The sequence below is a fragment of the Chiloscyllium punctatum genome, chromosome 15 (assembly GCF_047496795.1).
Source record: "Chiloscyllium punctatum isolate Juve2018m chromosome 15, sChiPun1.3, whole genome shotgun sequence".
Classification (NCBI taxonomy): Eukaryota; Metazoa; Chordata; class Chondrichthyes; order Orectolobiformes; family Hemiscylliidae; genus Chiloscyllium; species Chiloscyllium punctatum.
The window spans coordinates 5,892,742-5,915,645 of record NC_092753.1 but is presented as its reverse complement, the minus strand read 5'-3'; the positions used below and the strand labels follow the sequence as shown (position 1 = coordinate 5,915,645).

Below are 22,904 nucleotides of genomic sequence, written 5' to 3'. Positions count from 1 at the left end.
TGGGCTATTGCATAAAATATGGAGGCATGGCTTGAGGGTGATTTAGCACCTTGGATCAGAAATTGGCTGTTTCGTTAGAGAGAAGGTTGAGAGGTGACTTAATTGAGACATTTAAGATGATCAGAGGGTTGGATAGGGTGGACAGTGAGAGCTTTTTTATTCAGATGGTGATGACTAGCATGAGGAGACATAGCTTTAATTTGAGGGGTAATAGATATAGGACAGATGTCAGAGGTGGCTTCTTTACTCAGAGAGTAGTAGGTTCGTGGAACGCACTGCCTGCAGCAGTAGTAGACTTGCCAAGTTTAAGGGTATTTAAATAGTCAATTGATAAACATATAGATGAAAATGAAATATTGTAGGTTAGATAGGCTTCAGATTGGTTCCACAGGTCAGTGCACATTGAGGGCCTGTGCTGTGCTGTAATGTTCTATGTTCCAGTTCTGCATTTTTCCCTTCCATGTATCTAGACAATTCTGTTTTGAAAGACACTGAGCGATACAGGCAGCAAATTGTGCTCAGAGGTTTCCTCAATCATTTCATTCCTAAGGATTAATTTAGAAGTTGCATTCTAAAAAGAGTCCATATTACTGTAATCCTCCTCTACTTGAGTAGTAACACCAATTCTATGATTTTGTTGTGTTCCTACAGCCCTTCAACCGCTAATCTTGAACTACTTTCTAACCTCTTCTTAAATGTTGGTATTTAAGTACTATTTCAGAGCCTTTGGCTTTGATCTTCATGTCGTCATTGTCTACAGGAATAGTGCCAGAAGACTATTTGTTTCAAGTACTATTTGTAGCAATGCGTTCCACAGCCTCTCAGTTCTTTTAAAAATGTCTCTCCTGTGCTCAGATGGTACCTCTTATAATAACCAAAAACTAACATACACGCTATTGGCTTTGCCTGTCTAGATTTGTCAGTTTTGCTGCAAACTAATTTTCTTGTAAGTATTGATTTACCATATTATGTGTTGCCCTTAGATGATATTTGTGTTTTTAAATCTCAATACCTTTTGGTTTTATACTTTATTAGAACGTCTGTCTAGAAGATTAGTGGTTGAAGGGATGTGGGAACACAACAAGATCATAGAATTAGTGTAACGACTCAAGTACAGGAGGACTACAGTAATATGGACTCTTTTTAGAATGCAACTTTTAAGCTCTGGAGTTACCTCCCTTATCCTCCATGTCTACATTTTCTACTTTATAATGATCTTTTAAAACCTAATTAATTGGATAGTCATTTCATGCAAAAACTGAGTGAGAGGCAGTGGTTGTGAGTTGTGCATTCTGTTTTCGAGCTCTGATGAATGCCTGAGGATCTGAAATGATTTCTTTTCAGTCTCATTCAATGCTGTGTTCTTATAAAATTGAGAATTCAGAGCACCTTTGGAATCTCTGAAAGGAAACACCAGTTTTCCCAAGTAGTAGTATTTGGCAACAGTCTGTATCTGTTGCTCCATTGTACCAAGGTCTTTTCCCCGAGCTTTTGTCACCTGTCCTAATATCTCCTTATACAGCCATGTGGCAATTGTTGTCCTGAATGTGCTCCTGTGAAGCTGTTTGGGTCATTATACTATCTTAAGGGAGTTATACAATTATAAGTCGTTGCTGTAAAATAGTTTCGAAGGTCACCACAAAAATTCGTCAACACTAATTTTTTTTTTAATTGGGGTGCTTTGAACGGTGGTCTCCAGCTAATTCTTCTCACGTTTGTTGTGTTTCCCTCTAGGTGGCAGTGCAGAGCCGTCTTCAAAAGAAAGTGCAATGCTGAGCTGAAGCATTGATTTTAATATGATACAGAATCTGCATTAACAGACTAAAAGCAATGACAGAGTCATTTCTCTGGTTACTCTTCACTTTCAGAAGGATTTCCTAAAAGCATTGGTTCTCTGGCTTGTTGACTGTCACGTTCCAGTTTTCCTCTCAATGTTGAAGCAATTTTTCTGACTTTCTGAGTGATCTACCACTTGATGTGTGACAGTGCTGCATTGTCTAACTGTGGTAGTCGTGTCGTAGAGTCATAGAGATGTACAGCACGGAAACAGACCCTTCGTTCTAACTTGACCATGCCAACCAGATATCCCAACCCAATTTAGTCCCACCTGCCAGCACCCACCCCATATCCCTCCAAACCCTTCCTATTCATATACCCATCCAGATGCCTTTTAAATGTTGCAATTGTACCAGCCTCCACCACATCCTCTGGCAGCTCATTCCATACACGCACCACCCTCTGCGTGACAAAGTTGCCCCTTAGGTCTCTTTTATATCTTTTCCCTCTCAGCCTAAACCTATGCCCTCTAGTTCTGCACTCCCCCAAGCCAGGGAACAGACCTTGTCTAATTACCCTATCCATGCCCCTCATGATTTAATAAACCTCTATAAGGTCCCCCCTCACCCTCCGACGCTCCAAGGAAAATAGCCCCAGCCTACTCAACCTCTCCCTATAGCTCAAATCCTCCAACCCTGGCAACATCCTTGTAAATCTTTTCTGAACCCTTTCAAGTTTCACAACATCTTTCCGATAGGAAGGAGACCAGAATTGCACACAATATTCCAACAGTGACCTAACTAATGGCCTGTACAACCGCAACATGACCTCCCCACTCCTGTACTCAATACTCTGACCAATAAAGGAAAGCATTCCAAACGCCTTCTTCACTATCCTATCTACCTGTGACTCTTCTTTCAAGGAGCTATGAACCTACACTCCAAGGTCTCTTTGTTCAGCAACACTCCTGTTTAAGAAGGGTGGTAAGGACAAGACGGGGAATTATAGACCAGTGAGCCTGATGTCAGTGCTGGACAACTTGTTGGAGGGAATCCTGAGGGACAGGATGTACATGTATTTGGAAAGCAAGGACTGATTAGGGATAGTCAACATGGCTTTGTGCGTGGGAAATCATGTCTCACAAACTTGATTGAGTTTTTGAAGAAGTAACAAAGAGGATTGATGAGGGCAGAACGGTAGACGTAATCTATATAGACTTCAGTAAGATGTTCAGCAAGGCTCCCCATGGGAGACTGGTTAGCAAGATTAGATCTCACGGACTACAGGGAGAACTAGCCATTTGGATACAGAACTGGCTCAAAGGTAGAAGACAGAGGGTGGTGGTGGAGGGTTGTTTTTCAGACTGGAGACCTGTGACCAGTGGAGTGTCACAAGGATCGGTGCTGGGTCCGCTACTTTTCATCATTTATATAAATGATTTGGATGTGAGCGTAAGAGGTATAGTTAGGAAGTTTGCAGATGACACCAAAACTGGAGGTATAGTGGACAGCAAAGAGGGTTACCTCAGACTACAATGGGACCTTGATCAGATGGGCCAATGCACTGAGAAGTGGCAGGTGGTGTTTAATTTAGATGAATGCGAGATACTGTATTTTGGAAAAGCAAATCTTAACAGGACTTATACACTTAATGGTAAGGTCCTTGGGAGTGTTTTTGAACAAAGAGACCTTGGAGTGCAGGTTCATAGCTCCTTGAAAGTGGAGTCACAGGTAGATAGGATAGTGAAGAAGGCATTTGGTATGCTTTCCTTTATTGGTCAGAGTATTGAGTACAGGAGTTGGGTGGTCATGTTGCCATAGAGATGTACAGCATGGAAACAGACCCTTCGGTCCAACTCATCCATGGTAAACATATATCCTAAATTATTCTAGTCCCATTTGCCAGTAATTGCCCCATATCCCACTAAACCCTTCCTATTCATGTACCCATCCAGATGCCTTTAAATGTTGTAATTGTACCAGCCTTCATCACTTCCTCTGGCAGGTCATTCCATGCGCGTACCACCCTCTGCATGAAAATGTTGTCACTTAGGTCTCTTTTATATCTTTCACCTGTCTCACCCTAAACTTATGCCCTCTGGATCTGGACTCCCAATCCAGGGAAAAGACCTTGTCTATTTATCCTTTCCATGCCCGTCATGATTTAATAAACCTCTATAAGGTCACCCCTCAGTCTCTGACGCTTCAGGGAAAACAGCCCCAGCCTATTCAGCCTCACCCTATAGGCCAAACCCTCCAACCCTGCCAGCATCCTTGTAAATCTTTTCTGAACTCTTTCAATTTTCACAGCATCCTTCCAATAAGGTTGCCAGGTTTATAGAAACTAAGAGCAGGAGTAGGTAATTCAAGCGTGATCCACCATTCAATATGGTCTTAGCTGGTCCTTGTCTCAGTGGTATATTCTCACTTTCATCTCATACCCATTGATACATTTAAAATCTAAATATTTATTGTTTCTCTTTACTGAATGTATTTAGTGACTTGGCCTCCACAGCCTTCTGTAGTACAGAGCTCTAGAGGTTCACCAAGACTGAATAAATGTTTCCAGATCTCCGTCCGAAATGGCCTACCCTGTATCCTAAGACTATGTTCCCTGGTTGTAGACTCCCCAATCAGGGAAACATCCTCCCTGCATGTAGTCTATTCCAGCATTATTAGGGCTTTATACATTTCAATCGGATCCCCTTTCATCCTTGTAATCCCAGGCCCAGTCCATCTCCCCTCATTGGACAGCCCTGCCATTCCCAGTATGAGCCGAGTAAACCTACGCTCCACACAGTCCATAACAAGTATATCCTTTAAGGGTGAGTTATAGTCTCTACCAATAGTCCTGCCTGAAACTGGTACCATGTGGATGCAGTGTTGCAGTAGAATCCATATTAACTTTAATGAGGAACTGAATAAATATTTTTAAAAGAAAAATCACTTCGGGTGTACAGACAGAGGAAAGGAGCTGTGTTGGTATGGATTAAGCAGTGACCTCTTTCTGTACTGTAAAATTGGATGATTAGTTTTAGAGAATATATTTTTGTTTCATACTTGCTTTAAGTTTAAATAAAAGCTTTTAATGTTTTGATGACGATAACAAATGAGAATATTTTTGTGTAGCTATTTGTTGTGATATAGAATACACTACCTCAAGGCTGATGGAAGCAGATTCAATCGATGTATTTAAAATGGAATGCGACCTGTATGTAAACAGGGAAGAATGGGCCCTGCTTTAAGGAACGAGTAGGGGGCGGAAGTAATTGAATAATTATCTCAAAGCACTGGTGTGAGCACTATGGGCTGATGGATTTCTTCCTGTGATTTCATGGTAGTGTTTTTTATCTGCGCAAGAAGATTGTTGGTGAAGATTGTTCGGTATAAATAAATGAGTTGGTGAAGGTTATGAAATGATAAAGGAGCTAGGGAAGAATTAGTCCCAATTTTCATAGAATCTTAGAATCCCTACAGTGTGGAAGCAGGCCATTCAGGCCATTGAATCCACACATTGACCCTCTGAAGAGCATCCCACCTAGAGCCAGCCCTCTACCCTATCCCTGTAACCCTGCATTTCCCAGGGTTTATCCATGTGGCCTGTAAACCCCTGGACACTTTGGGCAATTAAACATGGCCAATCCACCTAACGTGCATATCCTTGGACCGTGGAAGGAACCCAGAGGAAATGTGCAGACACGGGGAGAACATGTGCATTCCACACAGACAGTCACCCAAAGCTGAAATCACACTAGGGCCCCTGATGCTATGAGGTAGCAGTACTAACCACTGAGCCACCATGCCACCCAATTTTAAAGCGTGATGACAGAGCTGGTTGGAAGATATTGAACAAAATCTGCTCCTTGCAGCTTATCTCAAATCACTTTACACGATAGGGATGGCTTGATTCATTCCCATGTACAGACGAAGCTGGACTGTGAAGACTATTTTGTCCATCTAGCCTAACCTATATAACTATGATACTTGGTACGTTGAGATATATGAACTTCCAACTCCACCCAAAATTTGTGACTTCCTTGGAAAAGATAGGAAAAAAATACAGACCAATTTGGGGAAAATATTCTGGGAACTTGCGCTCCCTTCAGTGGTCAACAAGGCTAATCTGACCCAGTTTAACTTGGGGGCTAAGGTGAACTTGAGTTCATTGCATGAGCCAGCAGGATAACTGGTTGGCATTAATGAGTTGGGATGGAATGTCCATGCTGTACATTCCATCCCATAGTTCAAGTGTCTGTTGCAAAAGAGCAACCTTCTGATATTTAACTGGAATCTGACCTCCGACATCTTGAAATTCTGACACCTGATCCTCAGTAATTGATGGAATTGGAGCAAATTGCCAAATGGAGCATCAGCCTTCCTCACAATAAACCACAATGAGCCCTCCAACTCTATTTTGATTTAGTCCCTACCCTCCCCTTCACTGTTTTGCTCACACAGCATTGCCCTTTGGTTTGAAGGGCAGTGCTTGTCACTGGCCACTTGGGTGTTATTCATATCTTCCTGGTGGTGGAAATTGAATAAAGATTGGTGCACTTTGTGTCTTTCACTGTGTCTCACACCTGCACACACACACCATGGGTGCTGGGGAATAAAAATAAGCACTACCGCACTTAGGCGGTAGTGTGGGGGTTAGATATAAAAAAAAAGAAAAAAAAAAGAAAAAAAAATATAAACAGGAGATTCACACTGTGTCTCACACCTGCAAAAAAAAAAAAAAAAAAATAAACCACAATGAGCCCTCCAACTCTATTTTGATTTAGTCCCTGCCCTCCCCTTCACTGTTTTGCTTACACAGCATTGCCCTTTGATGTGAAGGGCAGTGCTTGTCACTGGCCACTCGGGTGTTTTTCCTATCTTCCTGGTGGTGGAGATTGAATAAAGATTGGTGCATCTTGTGTCTTTCACTGTGTCTCACACCTGCACACACACACCATGGGTGCTGGGGAAAAAATAAGCACTACTGCAGTTAAGTGGTAATGTAAGAAAAAAAAAATAAACGGAGAGAAGGGCACTACTTGTCACTGGCCACTCGGGTATTTTCCAAAAAGAAGAAAAAAAAAACAAAAAAAAAGAAAAAGAGAAAAAAAAAGAAACATGAGTGTCACTGCTTGTCATTGGCCACTCGGGTGTTTTCCCTTAAAAAAAAACCACAATGAGATCTCACTGATAACTGAAAAGTGTAGAACCTCAGCTCTTTTGAGCTACCTTGATAATTTAAGACGTTTTAAATTGGAAACAAACCTAGTGGACTCCATCTTTTCTGAAGGCTGTAAAGGAGCGATGAATGCAAAAAAAAATTCATCTTTTTCGTTAATCAAAAGGAATGGATATCGGATATTCAGCAGATTTGGATAGATGTTGTACTAATGTGGAAAAGTTTCAGAAGATACACTTTGATTGGAATCATTCTAAGTGCAGAGTGTTTTTTTGGTTGTCTGTGAGGGTGTAGTTAGTCTTACCTGAACAAATAATGGCATTTACAGCTAGGAGCTGCTGTGGAGAGTTATGACAATATGTTTGTGTGATTCCCAGCGGATGTTTTGACAAAGAGATAAAGTTTGCTGCACGGAACCCAAACACAGAAGGGTTTAATGAGCTCCACAGATGCCAATAAGTGCAAAGAAAATTAATTTCCTAGCGTTGGTGTTTTTACATTCTGTCAGGCTTTACAAAATGCTCTTCTACTGTGCAGGCATTTCAGGGCCTAAGTGCTCTGGGCTAATCAACCACGGAGCTATCACAGGATGATATTGATTACCCTTAACCATCCACTTTCTACAGGTGCGAGTGGTCAGATCAATAGTCAGAGATTAGGATTGAGTTTCCTTTTCTAAACACGGAGACCTTCCCCAGCAGATACCTGGGAATAGAGCCGCCTGAAAGTTCCTCTGCTAGCCATTCACCATCCTGACTTGGAAATATATCGCCATTCCTTCAGTGCCACTGGGTCAAAATCCTGGAATTCCTTCCCTGCGGACATTGTGGGTCAACCACCACCTTTTCAAGGGTGACTAGAGGTGGGCAATAAATATGGGCCCAGCCAGTGGCACCCACATTCCTGAATAAATTAAAAAAAAGCTCCTCAGAAGTTCCAGCCCAGAAATATCCATTCACAGTTCAAGGGTGGATATGAGAGTAAAGGGAGAACAAATTGGGCCAGTACTGCCCTTCCTTTCACAATTTCATTAGTGGGTCTGTAGTCACTGGATCAACAGAACTTTTCAAGGCTAATATTGATAGCTTTGTGTAAGTTAAGAGTATTAATGGATCTAGGGAAATAGTGGATAAGTTAATCAGAGGTATAGATCAGCTTTGAATGGTGGAACAGGTTGGAGGGGCTGAATGAGCCGGATCTAGTGCATAAAGGTTAGCCGAAAGTTAATGGTGAGAGCTTTCCTTTGGTGAAATGTGGAGTGGAAGATTTTGTGTTACTCTTGTCCATAAAGAATGTGTTTACAGATTTCATACCCCATTAATGGTGCACAGCCTCCCAGTACAAAGCATTAATAATTGGAAAACAAAAGAAAATAGAGCAAAGCTCCAGAGGAAACAGTGATAAACATAGGAACAAGCCAGTCTTGATTGCCCATTACAGAAGCGTCCCTGAAGAGGTCTTGGAACTTTGTTCAATTTAGCTGCTGGTTTGAATAGTTGGGGTTGAATTGACCTTAATGCTGGGTTTGGACTTTGTTACCCTCAGTTTAGGTTTTAAATTCCTCACATAGAGTCACAGAGTCATAGAGATGTACAGCACGGAAACAGACCTTTCGGTTCAATCCGTCCATGCTGACCAGATATCCCAACCCAATCTAGTCCCACCTGCCAACATCCTGCCCATATCCCTCCAAACCCTTCCTATTCACATACCCATCCAAATGCCTCTTAAATGTTGCAATTGTAACAGCCTCCATCACTTCCTCTGGCAGCTCATTCCATACACGTACCACCCTCTGTGTGAAAAGGTTGTCCCTTAGGTCTCTTTTATATCTTTCCCCTCTCACCCTAAACCTATGCCCTCTAGTTCTGGACTGCCCCACCCCAGGGAAAAGACCTTGTCTATTCACCCTATCCATGCCCCTCATGATTCTATAAACCAATATAAGGTCAGCGCTCAGCCTCCGACGCTCTGGGGGAAAACAGTCCCAGCCTAATCAGCCTCTCCATCTACCTCAAATCCATTAGCCCTGCCAACATCCTTGTAAATCTTTTGTGAATCCTTTTAAGTTTCACAACATCCTTCCTAAAGGAGGGAGACCAGAATTGCACATGATTCCAAAAGTGGCCTAACCAATGTTCTGTACAGCCATTACCTCCCACTCCTGTACTCAATGCTCTGACCAATAAAGGAAAGCATACCAAACACCTTCTTCACTATCTTATTTACCTGCGACTCCACTTTCAAGGAGCTATGAACCTACATTCCAAGGTCTCTTTGTTCAGCAACACCCCCAGGACCTTACCATTAAGTGTATAAGTCCTGCCCTGATTTGCTTTTCCAAAATGCGGCATCTCAAATTTATCAAAATTAAGCCCCATCTGCCACTCCTCAGCCCATTGGCCCATCTGATCAAGATCCTGTTGTAATCTGAGGTAACCCTCTTCGCTGTCCACTACACCTCCAATTTTGGTGTCATCTGCAAACTTACTAACTATACCTCTTATGATCACATCCAAATCATTTATATAAATGACAAAAAGCAGTGGACCCAGCACCGATCCTTGTGGCACTCCACTGGTCACAGGCCTCCAGTCTGAAAAACAACCCTCCACCACCACCCTCTGTCTTCTACCATTTGGAGCCAGTTCTGTATCCAAATGGCTAGTTCTCCCTGTATTCCATGAGATCTAATCTTGCTAACCAGTCTCCCATGGGGAACCGTGTCGAACGCCTTACTGAAGTCCATATAGTTCGCCTCCACCACTCTGCCCTCATCAATCCTCTTCATTACTTCTTCAAAAAACTCAATCAATTTTGTGAGACATGATTCCCCATGCACAAAGCCATGTTGACTATCCCTAATCAGTCCTTGCCTTTCCAAATACATGTACATCTTGTCCCTCAGAATTCCCTCCAACAACCTGCCCACCACCGACGTCAGGCTCACCGGTCTATAATTCCCTGATTTTTCCTTACCACCTTTCTTAAATAGTGGCACCATATTAGTCAATCTCCAGTCTTCTGGTACCTCACCTGTGACTATCAATGATCCAAATATCTCAGCAAAGGGCCTAACAATCACTTCCCTAGCTTCCCACAGAGTTCTGGGATACACCTGAACAGGTCCTGGGGATTTACCCACCTTTATGCATTTTAAGACATCTAGACCTCCTCCTCTGTAATACAGACATTTTTCAAAATGTCATCATCGATTTCCCTACATTCTATATCTTCCATGTCCTTCTCCACAGTAAACAATGATACAAAATACTCATTTTGTATCTTCCCCATCTCCTACAGTTCCAAACATAGGCTGCCTTGCTGATCTTTGAGGGGTCCAATTCTCTCCCTAGTTATCCTTTTGTCCTTAATGTATTCATAAAATCCCTTTGGATTCTCCTTGTCCCTATTTGCCAATGCTAACTCATGTCCCCTTTTTGCCCTCCTGATTTTCCTCTTAAGTATACTCCTACTGCCTTTATACTCATCTAAAGATTCACTCGATCTATCCTGTCTATATCCGACATATGCTTCCTTCTTTTTCTTAATCAAGACCTCAATTTCTCTGGTCATCCAGCATTCCCTACACCTGCCAGCCTTTCCTTTCACCTTAACAAGAAATATACTGTCTTTGGACTCCTGTTATCTCGTTGGGATGTTTACAGTCCTCCACTATGAAGACCAACTCAAATTATTGGTTGAACTTATCTTCCATTTCTCTGCTCCCTGTAATCAATTCCCCAAGTGCTTCTTCCAAGGGTCTCAGGACACATGTTTGGACACATGTTTGTTTATAATATTATTGACAGTTTTCTCCCCTTCAGCTTTTTTTTTGGCCATCTGTTGATGGTTCCTAAAAAATTCCCAATCCTCTAGCCTCCTTATGTTCTTTAACTTTTGATCAGATATTGCCTTGATTGCCTTTGCTAACTATGGGTGGTTCATGCTCCTCACCAAGTCCTTTTGATTGGAATAAATTTATTGCTGAGCATTATGAAATATTTGCTTAACTGTCTGCCACTGCTCATCTACTCACCTTCCCCTTGGTCTATTTTCCCAGCCACCTTTTAGACAGCTCTGTAAGTGTTCTCAGATAAGTTGTCAACACCGGTGTGAGAGCCACGCTGTTCTCCTTCAAGCTATGTGTGAAGTTCTGCCATGTTGTGATTGTTATCCTCTCTGGGAGCCATAACTATGAAATCCCTTATTAATCTTACCTGATTACACATGACTAACTGTAAATAGCATGGTATCAGGTAGTTCTGCAATGTGCCCCTCTAAGAAATAATCCCTGAATCACTCTACAAATGTGTCTTCCATTATTATTCTTGCCTATTTGATTTGTCCAGTCAATATGCACATTCAAATCACCCATGACAATTGAAGCACCCTTCATAAACCCTCCCATTATTTTTCAATTTATACTTTGGATACTTTATACTACAGTGAGGCAACTCTTCTGGGGCCCACCCGTGACCTCTTTCCCTTCTTATCCCACCCAAACTACTTCCACATCACAATCTATTGCACCTATAATTATTACTCACCACCGCACTGATGCTTTATTATCAAAGCTACCACTCCTCCTTTTCATTTTTGCTGATTCATCCAGAACATTAAATACCTTGAATATTGAGTTCCCAGTCTTGGTCACTCTCCAGCCAGATCTCTACAGTAGTTCTGAAGTCACATTCATTTATTTTTATGGTATGCCATCATTTATTTACTCATCAGCATTACAAATGTGGGCATTCAGATTTTTAAAAATTGATTGATTGTTGTTACCGAGAAACAGTGAAAAGTGTTGTTGTGTGCTATACAAGTAGATCGTACCTTACAAAGTGCATCATGGTAGAAGAACAGAGTGCAGAATACAGTGTTACAGCCACAGAGAAGGTGCACAGAGACAGAGACAGAGAGGGAGAGATCAGCATTAACATTTGAGAGGTTCATTCAAAGTTTGATAATAGCCGGGGAGAAGCTGTACTTGAATCTATTTGTATGTGAATACAAACCTTTATACCTTCTGCCTGCCAGACAAGGGTGGAAGGGAGTATAACTGGGGTGAGAAGGGCCATTGATTGTATTGGTTACTTTCCCAAGACAGCAGCAAGTATAGATGGAGTCAGTGGATCGAAGGCTGGTTTGTGTGATGGACTGGGCTGTGTTCATGACTCTCTATAGTTTCTTGTGGTCTTAGAAAGAGCAGCTACCAAACCACACTGTGATGCATCCAGACAAGATGCTTTCTATGGTGTATCTATAAAAATTGATAAGAGTCCTTGTGAACATGCTGAATTTCGTGAGTTTCCTGAGGAAGTAGAGATGCTGTTGTGCTTTCTTGATCATAGTGTCAATGTGGGTGGACCAGGACAGATTGTAGATGAACTTGACATTCTCAACCATCTCCACCTTCACACCAGTGATGCAGACAGGGGCATGTCCTCTGCTTCCTGGAGGCAATGACCTGCTACTTTGATTTGCTTACGTTGATGGAGAAATTGTTGTTTTTACACCATGCCACTAAACACTCAACCACTTTCCTGTATTCTGTTTTGTCCTTAATCCTATTACTTATTCTGGATCTCATTTTTGCTACACTCTTCTGTTTACATTTTATGCCCCTCCCTGTCACGTCTGGATTATCATTCAACTCTTCACTGCCCTACATCTCTGTTCTCTCATTGATTTTTAAAAAATTTCCCTTCAACTGAACCTTCCCCCACCCACACTTCAGAACCAACACTCACATTACTTAGGCGAAAGTGAGGACTGCAAATGTTGGAGATTAAAGTCGAAAGTGTGATGCTGGAAAAGCACAGCGGGTCAGGCAGCATCCCGACCTGCTGTGCTTTTCCCGAAACTGCAGCCCGAAATGTGGATTCTCCTGCTCCTCGGATGCTGCCTGACCTGCTATGCTTTTCCAGCACCACATTCTCGACTCACATTACTTACCCTTTTCCTTTTCAAATACTTGCAGAAATTCTTGCTATCCATTTTTTACATTTCTAGCTATCTTCCTTTCACCCCTTTAATGCTTCATGCTAATTTACCTTTTTGTTAGTATCTGCCTTTCTTTATACTTTGACAAATCATCTGAACTTCCACTCATCTTTGCACAGTTATATTTTTTTTGTTAAGTTTGATGTTTCCCCCAACTTTAATTAGCCATGGACAGTGGATGCAACATTGTAGAAATTTATGAATATTTTGAAAGTAGAATTTTTAGAATAGAATCCCTACAATGGGGAAACAGGCCCTTCAGCCCAACAAGTCCACACCAACCCCTCAAAGAGTGTCCCTCCCAGACCTATTACTTTACATTTACCCCTGACTAATGCACCCAGCCTACACATCCCTGAACAGTATGGTCAATTTAGCAAGGCCAATCCACCTTAACCTGCACATCTTTGGATTGTGGGAGGAAACCAGAGCACCCGGAGGAAACCCATGCAGACACGGGGAGAATGTGCAATCTCCACACAGTCAGTCGCTCGAGGCTGGAATCGAACCCGGGTCCCTGATGCTGTGAGACAGCAGTGCTAACCACTGAGCCACCGTGCCGCAAAAAAGTATTTAAAGAAATACAGTAGAAATGTTTCTGAGGGAAACTCATTCAAAAGTGGCAACATTTCAAACAATGTAAAACTAATGTTTGTCTTTTCAAGAAAACATAGCTAACTCAGGTGCAGCTTGAGTTGGTTATACACAGCACTCTGTTTACAATAGAATACAAAATTCTGACTTTCCACCTTCATTACTGAGAGGCTTATTATTCAGGTCCAGTCTTGACTTTGTTCTATCTTCCTCCTTGGAGATCATTGTTCTCTCTGGACACTTGGAGATCATTTTTCTCTCTGGACACTTATTAAGCTCAGCTCTGTTGATTTCCCTGTCTTCGTGGCAAAGAAAGAGCTAGTATTAATACAGTCAACTGATTAAGTTATGCAGTCAAAATTTAAAATCAATAACCATGTGTTACATGCACTGAATTGCTTAATCACTGTGCATTAATGATGTATTATATCCCACCAAAGACAAGGTATAAGTTACACAAGACTAAACAATTAGAATAAATGAAATAAACTCCATTATATTTAAATGTGACAATGTTTATTATTTGTTTTATACCGATGTGTCTACGAGCTGAGGATTGGAAATACGTGTAAAGTAGTGGTGATAAAATATATAAAATTTCATTTCAATGTCAAGCAACAGTAATTTGCATTTATATAGAACTTGTCCTCTGCCAGCAGCCTACGTGAAAAGTGTTTTAGGTCTCAGCCCAACTCCCCAGTTGTCCAATGCTCTGCTGTACGGATATTCATCCTCCCTCTCTCCTCTGTAAACTTCAGTTTATCAAAAAGGTTGCTGGCTGCACCTCAGCCTCATCGGCCAATAATCTACACCTCAGCCACATTGGCCATTACCCCTGCTCTGGTTGACCTGCAGGTATGTCTTTTAGTCTTGCTTAAAAATTTCCTCAAGTCTTCAATCTTTAAGTAAAGTAATTGATTAAGTATCCAAACTAATCAATCCAATGTAATACTAATTTCAGTGGCAGGGTGATGCCAGATATGTACACCATGCAGTTCCACGTCTGATGCATCATATCAAACAGGGAAGTCTCTTTCAATTGTCCACACCAGGCAAACTGCAGACCATTCTCAAAAAGCTCACGCCTGCAAGCACAAATCATCGGGTTCAAGGTTAGATGTCGTTCTGCAAGTGGGCGTCACTTACTGAACAATCTGGAGTGTGTCAAGGTTGATGCTGAATGACACATATCACAGAGTTAAATAGATTTTGCAGCATAGAAAGAGGATCTTTGGCCCATCTTGTCACACTGGTCATCAAACATCTACTGGAATCTGTGATAGTATTTAAGAGGCTCAATTGTTGAAATGGGATTCACAGCTATTCCCTGATCCTAAAAGTACTCAGCTTGTATCCTGCTTTGAAATCATAGACCCTACAAGCATAAAGATCAATATGTCAGACTCCAGCCTCCCCTCTGGAAGCCTTGACTTTCCAAGCTTTTTGACTTCCCTCAGTAAATTGTGGACATTGCATCCTAAAAGCAGGTTATCAACCAGTCAAGCTTCCTTATGGGATCATTCTCATGACTATGATTAGATTTTTCATCTTCAATGTGCACCTCATTACATTTCTTTGAAGCTGGTATCACAACACTGGAGTATTAAATCTCATCTAACAACACAATTCATTTCTGGGCAGAACAAATTTACAGTTATCAACTCTCCAGAAAGTGACCTGGATTCCCCAGGGATTGCTTACTAACCTCCAGGTCACTGCTGAGGGTGACCCTGGAGAAAAGTCAGCAGAAAATATAGAAGAAGTGGTTTTTTTTAAAAATAATTAAACATTCTGGAGGTAGGCAAAGGCTTTTCATGGTCTTTGCATTTCTCACTTGGAAAGGGGACAATGATCTGAGAGAATAACCTCCCACCCCATTTATAGAATCCCCATAGTGAGATACAGGCTATTCTACACCGACCCTCAGAAGAGCATCCCACCCTATCCCTGTAATTCTGCATTTCCCGTGGCTAATCCACCTAACCTGCACACCGCTGGACACCACGGGCAATCTAGCATAGCCACTCCACCTAACCTGCACATCTTTGGACTGTGGGAGAAAACCAGAGCAAATCCACACAGATATGGGGAGAACGTGCAAACTCCACACAGGCACCTGAGGCTGGAATCAAACCCAGGTCCCTGGTACTGTGAGGTGCCATGTTAACGTCGCAATGTTAACCACTGAGCCACCGTACCACCCACAAAGGATCACTTGTGGGAAAATGCAGTTGGGGACATACAGTCATGTGACATAATCTCCAGAAATACATTCAACAACTTCGGGAATATGTATTAACCGTGAGCAGATCCTAAAGTATTCATCCAACTTACCAGAGGAGTTGTCTGAGGGTGTCTGTTCCCTATCAACATATTTCATGGCAACAACAGGTTTGTAATCCTGATCTTCATCATTATTTTGCTCTGCAAATTGAAGAGCAGATTAGCCATCTATTGAGGAGTGATTTGACGAAGATCTGCATTAACTCTGAGATTAGAGCAGGACACATTTGCAAATAATATTTCATCTCGGTTAACTAATGATTCAGGACAATCAAACCTTTATCTCAATATCTCAAGTATTCATTTGGTAAATTGAATTTTAGTTACAATTATTGGATGAAATTGTGTTGTACTATCTGAGTAACAAAGGTGTTAAAATATTAATAAAACTATGTTGCCTTTGCTTTAAATGAAAGTATATTAATCATTTCTTTTGAATGGCACCAGTAAGGTTGATTACATAGAGAATTGCAAAGGAAATTGCAAATGGATGCATCAACACAATCTTTAACAATACTGCAGAATAACATTAGGCTGTTAAAGGTGTCCTTTGATCAGTGATATTTCTCAAACACAATTGACTAGGCCTGCTCTCATCTGAATATAATCAATATGAATATGGATCTATGCATGCTACCTTTGGGCCTAAGAAATGCCTAGTGTATCTCAGGTTACTCTGGAAGGGGTATGGTGTCGCCAGCATTTGAATAATAGGTGAAGGTAGCCACTCTTGTGTCATTCCCCACCAACAAGTTGTCACTCAAGTCAAATAACATGCTGAGTACCACACCTATAAGCAATGTAATACTAATTTCAGTGGCAGGGTGATGCCAGATATGTACACCATGCAGTTCCACGTCTGATGCATCATATCAAACAGGGAAGTCTCTTTCAATTGTCCACACCAGGCAAACTGCAGACCATTCTCAAAAAGCTCACGCCTGCAAGCACAAATCATCGGGTTCAAGGTTAGATGTCGTTCTGCAAGTGGGCGTCACTTACTGAACAATCTGGAGTGTGTCAAGGTTGATGCTAACAATCAATTTAAGTTCATCAATTGGGCTCACTTGTGATTGCTATAAGCTAGATGTATTCATATGCAGGGGCCAGGTCCTTTGCAGGAAAATGGAATTTGATAAGTTACTGCACCTTTACAATTCACCAAAAACTTTGGGACAGTACTTCATGGTGCATTCCCCATGGCATGTTATCATCAACCTGTCTTTCTTGAATTTAAATAAAAGCTTTAGGGTAACTGTTCTAATGGCACATTCCCTGTGGCAATACCTCAGACCACTCAGAGAACCACTTTGCAGCCAACCAGTGCACTGTTTCACGTTCAATATAAATAGTTGCACCCTCAGAAATTTGGTACTCTTGCACCTGTCCTGGTGAGTCCATGATAAATTGTTTGACAGCATGCCTCATAGATTAACAATGCTCAGGTTCTGTGCTATCAAGTTCACTACATTGACAATGTTAACTGCAATTATCACCTTTGAACTTGGGTTACAGACAATTCCATATTGAATGAATTACAGAATTGCAGAATTACATTTTAGTTTGCTCAAAAACTGCATAAATCCATGTAAGATTCTGTAATTCCCACTTTAGAAATGAAATCAGTCTGACCTAACATTGGGACACAGACAGACTTTAACTTCACACCTTCAATGCATAATCTGAGCTGAGATGGCATCTATTGTTAAAGCTATCTTGAGAATGTAACTTTAAAAAAGTTCTGGAATTTACATATGAAGGAACTGAAACTAACATGATCATTCTAAAAGGTGAAAGACTTAAGCTAAACCTGTTTAATATTACATTGCACGACATTGCAATCCTGTTGCTATAAATTCTGTGTCTTATGATTCTGCTCCACAACCACCTGATGAAGGAGCAGCACTTCGAAAGCTAGTGCTTCCAATTAAACCTGTTGGACTATAACCTGGTGTTGTGTGATTTTTAACTTTGTCCACCCCAGTCCAACACCGGCATCTCCAAATCATGACAATTCCATGTAATTGTCAGAGTCGTCTTCCGTGCTGTAAAACTCACCGTGTTGCTTACACTGGTCACTTTTCCCCTTGCTGCCATCATTGTCCTGGTTGGGATCTCTCCCACTTCCCTTTGACGACCTCCCCAAGATGTCACCTTCAGTGGCGTGCAAGTTCTGAACAAGAAAGTAGGTGACCATTTGCCCTTTGCCTTTCACGTTGATTGCTCCCCTCTCCACAATTTCGAAACCTTTGTTCTGTAGGGCTCTGTATGATGAGAAGATGATTCAGTTGGAATATACTTCTAAATCATATAGAAAGAGACTGCAGCCCTTGTTAATATTGCCGCATATTTAGTGCCTTAGTGTTTTAAGTGCACTCAGTAGGTTTGATATCTAGTCACTCAGATAATGTAGGAATTGCAACAGTGAATTTGTGTACTGTAAGGTCCCAGAAACTGTTAAACCAGGTAATCCGTTTCAATAATATGTTCACTTAGGACAGTAGACTCGTCCTTGCTTTAATGCTTCATCTGAAAGCCAGCATTTCCAACAGTCCAACATTCCCTCAGTATACACTTCAACACCAACCTGGAATATCTGCGTTCAAGTCAATGCAATGGAATTTCAAACCAAAAGCTTCTAGCTCAGAGGTATGTGCTACCACTGAGTCACAGTTGACATACTTAAGAGCTCTGACCAGCAGGAATTGAATACTGGCAGGTTCATTAAGGGCTGAGTAAACGCAAATCCTCAGAGTGGATGCTGAGACTACAAAGAATGCCTAAAAAAACCATATGTTGCAGCTTCTTGAGCTCAACCTTCGAGATCATGTCCCCTATAGCGAAAACACTTTGCATGGACACTGGCAAAGTGAGAACTGTAGCCAACAGCTGTGAAAACAGTGAGGCGCTTTGTTCAACTTGTGAACTTCTTCCCAACTTTATCATCAGAACGTTGAACATCTCTGCACACTCACTGCTGTAGCTGTGCAGTAGTGTTGTGGTGTAGAACAAGAAACTAGCAAGTACAGCTTTGTTCTGTAATTCATCAATCTCATAGAAGCAAATGTCTTGCTCTGATCCAGCATTCAGCACATGAACGCCACTCCCCAGGGGAGGACCATCATCCTAGGAACAAGCTGATAGCAATTCAACTGACAACTCATTCAAAGATCTGAGCGCCTCTGAAACAATGGGTGAGACGCATGTTCAGAGACTGATGAAAGTGGGACAGACTAGAACGATCAAATGAATCATCATTCTCATTATTGATCACTTACATTGGGTGACCTGGGTGACCTGCAACTTTTATTTTGTGTTTAATGAGAAGGGGGATGGTTGGACAAATGCATCTGTACATGGTGTACCAACTAGCTTGCCGTAATCAGATGACCTCTACCTCTGGCTGTAACATGCTTTCCCTTTAGCATGAGTGACCATTACACACTTTACTTGAAAGAGGCATCTAGTGAAAAAGAGTTAAGACAGGTAAACCAAAATCCTGGCCAAAGAGATAGGTGTTAAGGAGCATCTTAAAAGGTGGAGAGCGAGATGGAGGGGCAGAGAGAGGAGGGAATTCCAGAAGCTAGGACACATTGGTGGGCAATGTAGCGGTAGTGATTGGAATAAGGTGAGCCAGGTGGATCTTATAGAATATGAGTTCCCAGATTGGGGCTGTTATTTTGGTCCAATCTGGGAACCCTGGCTGACAGATATAAAGAGGAGTGTCCCATAAACAGGTCCAGGCAGCGGGCTGTGGAGGGGGTCGTTAGGGCCGACTGCCTGCCCCTCTTCCGCAGTTATGTTAGAGCCCGGGTATCTCTGGAAAAGGAGCACACAGTCTCCACCAACACCCTGGCGTTGTTCAGGGAGAGGTGGGTGCCACAGGGAGTGGAGTACATTATTTTTCCCCCTCCAACTCTATTTTGATTTAGTCCCTACCCTCCCCTTCGCTGTTTTGATCACACAGCATTGCTCTTTGATGTGAAGGGCAGTGCTTGTCACTGGCCACTCGGGTGTTTTTCCTATCTTCCTGGTGGTGGAAATCGAATAAAGATTCGTGCACCTTGTGTTTCTCACTGTGTCTTACACCTACACACACACACACCATGGGTGCTGGGGAAAAATAAGCAATACCACAGTTAGGCGGTAGTGTGGGGGTTAAAAAATAAAAAAAATAAAGAGCAGTGTCCCATAAACAGGTCCAGGTAGCGGGCTGTGGAGGGGGTCATTAAGGCCGACTGCCTGCCCCTCTTCCACGGTTATGTTAGAGCCCGGGTATCTCTGGAAAAGGAGCACGCGGTCTCCACCAACACCCTGGAGTTGTTCAGGGAGAGGTGGGCGCTGCAGGGAGTGGAATGCATTATTTCCCCGTCCAACTCTATTTTGATTTAGTCCCTACCCTCCCCTTCACTGTTTTGATCACACAGCATCGCCCTTTGATATGAAGGGCAGTGCTTGTCACTGGCCACTTGGGTGTTTTCCTATCTTCCTGGTGGTGGAAATCGAATAAAGGTTCGTGCACCTTGTGTCTGTCACTGTGTCTCACACCTGCAAACACACAACATGGGTGTTGGGGAAAAGTAAGCAGTTAGGCGGTAGTGTGGGGGTAATTAGAAAAAAAAAGAAAAAAGAAATAAACAGGAGCGTTAGGGGCTTTGCTTACTCTTGGAGCTGGCCCTGAGCCAGCTGGATCAGTGTCATGTACTTTGCGTGTGTAAATAAAGGGTGGACTTGGTGACAGGATACCAGCCTCTTTGAAGTTATTTCTGAGGTGTGCAACAGGTTAGCATTAGAGGAGTACGGCAATCTTGGACAGTCGCAGGGCTGGAGGTGATGACAGAGATCGGGGGAGCTAGGCCGGTGGGATGTGAGAACCAGCATGGGAATCTTAAAACGAGACGTTGGCAGACCTGGAGATTTTGTAGGTCAGCGAGCACAGGAGTGATAGGTGAGTAGAATTCCGTGTGAGTTAGGATATAGACGGCAGAGTTTTCATTGGGTCTAAAGGAGAGGCATCAAAATACTCAACTCCAATGTAGCAAAAGCATGAGGTAGCGGTTTAGCACAGGTAGAGTCAGGTCAGATTTACCTACCTGTTTGCTGTTGGACTGAGATGGATCTTGCCTGGTACTCCATGGCTCTCCATCCTTGAGGCTGTATTAACAGTGTCTCCAAATAGACAGTATCTTGGCATCTTCTCACCAACTACTCCAGCCAACACTGGACCAGAGTGTATGCCAACTCGGATCTGATTGTGGAAAAGAATTGACATTCTTTAATCGCAAGAACCCACCTTCTCAAAGGTCAGGTGCTGGGTGAAGAATGATCGTTTGCAGGGCCCGCACACTAAGCATGGACTGTCCTGGCAATTTCCACGTGCGATTGGAGGATCTCCACTATCTCATATCTCACCCCCTCATGCCCAAAATTACTGTGTGAAAAATGAAAACAGCCATCGAAACTGGTTCCACAGTGGGCTCTGCAGTTGAATTTTAAGTTGGGAGATTGTGAAAACCTCCTGGAGCCTCAGAGCTAACTTTTTAACATCTTACTGTAAAATTGGTGGCGGATATTTCTATTAAAATTAGTGGAGCCAAGGCAAGCAACCAATCAAAGCTCAGAATTTGAATGGCTTGAGTGTCTCATATTCATCTGGGTGGTGCTACTGCTCCATCACGTTTTCCAATGTAATATTAATCACATTCGGGGGCAAATATTCCTCAGTGATCATGATTTGAAAGAACCACTAGGCTCAGATCAGATTAACTCAAGCAAGACCCATTCTCAGTTATTGAACCTATACTCCACTTAGAACAATTTAGTTATGGGGCTATCATTTCAATTGCAACATTTAAGAGGCATTTGGATGGGTATATGAATAGGAAGCGTTTGGAGGGATATGGGCCAGGTACTGGTAGATGGCACTAGATTGGGTTGGGATATCTGGTCGGTATGGATGGGTTGGACTGAAGGGTCTGTTTCCATGCTGTACATTTCTATGACTCTATCTAGAAGTTGGCCCTGATTACCCAGAATCCCTCTCTCAATGACTTTCAAAGCTCCTTGTCAGAACGCAGGCATCATAAGCAGGGACAGCATTAATTGGCCATTTTGAGTCAATCAGAGAAGATTCTGCTAGTCCTCCTCTTGAGACTGATTGGAGAACTTCCTCCAGGGTTACCATGGCAACAAATGATTGTTAATCCAATGAAAATAACTGAGCTTGTGACTCATGACCGTATTTCTTTTTGCAATCAAAAAAAGCTTCATTACGTTGAATAATATACCATGAGATTATATTACTGCTCTCCAGTCACATAGTCACAAAATCATACCTTACTGATAATGTCCTACACTCCTCTATCACCAGGAGGGCAGTTGATTGGGAATCCTCAATACAGACTGCAGACCCCATAATGTCTCATGACATCGGGTCAAACATGGGTAAGGATAACCTCGAGCAGATTACTACCTACCACCCCTCCTCAACTGATGAATTGAAACTCCTCCACATTGAACTTCATTTGGACAGAGCATTGAGGGAGGCAAGGGCCCTGAATGTACCTGGATACCCATCACTGAGACTGGCTCAGTTATGCCACTACTGATTGAACTGGCCATGCCCTGTAGGCGAGGTCTGTCATACTGGGCTTGCTGCAAGTTGTAATGGAAAAGAGGGAAAAACCTACTTGATCTCACCGTCATCATGGACAGATGTGATGCATCCATCCATGACAGTAATGGCAAAAGTGACCAGCATATAGTCTCCGTGGAGGTTAAGTTTTCTCAGTGAGGAGAGCATTCATTGTGTTGTGTGACACCATCACCATGCTAACTGGGAACGTAATAGAACAGACATGGTATATCAACCATGGCATCCATCCATCACACTGGGCTATGTTTTATATTACACACAAAAAATGATTAAACTCATGGCCCAGTATATCCCCTCCTCTACCATTGCAAACCTGGTGATCAATACTGGTTGAATGGCCATTGCAGGAGGGCATGCCAGGAGCAGCACCAGGCATACCGATAAACTACACAGGCGGCATGCTATACACAGAAGT

At 42.4% G+C, this 22,904-nt stretch overlaps 2 protein-coding genes across 2 annotated transcripts in view; one reads left to right on the top strand and one right to left on the bottom strand.

Moving 5' to 3' along the window:
- rnaseh2b (ribonuclease H2, subunit B) overlaps positions 1-2,637 on the top strand; it is a 43,356-nt gene extending 40,719 nt beyond the window's left edge. The window contains 1 exon segment of the mRNA XM_072584523.1: positions 1,735-2,637. The gene's annotated coding sequence lies outside the window, so the exon portion shown is untranslated.
- Positions 2,638-12,822: 10,185 nt separating this feature from the next.
- Positions 12,823-22,904, bottom strand: part of LOC140485891 (guanylate cyclase soluble subunit beta-2-like) — a 49,570-nt gene continuing 39,488 nt past the window's right edge. The window contains exons 13-16 of the mRNA XM_072584338.1: positions 20,928-21,082; positions 17,893-18,098; positions 15,886-15,975; positions 12,823-13,850 (exon numbers count right to left, since the gene is read on the bottom strand). Of these exons, the coding sequence (XP_072440439.1) occupies positions 13,675-13,850; positions 15,886-15,975; positions 17,893-18,098; positions 20,928-21,082 (627 nt within the window). The 3' untranslated portion in view covers positions 12,823-13,674. The remainder of the gene's footprint in view (positions 13,851-15,885; positions 15,976-17,892; positions 18,099-20,927; positions 21,083-22,904) is intronic.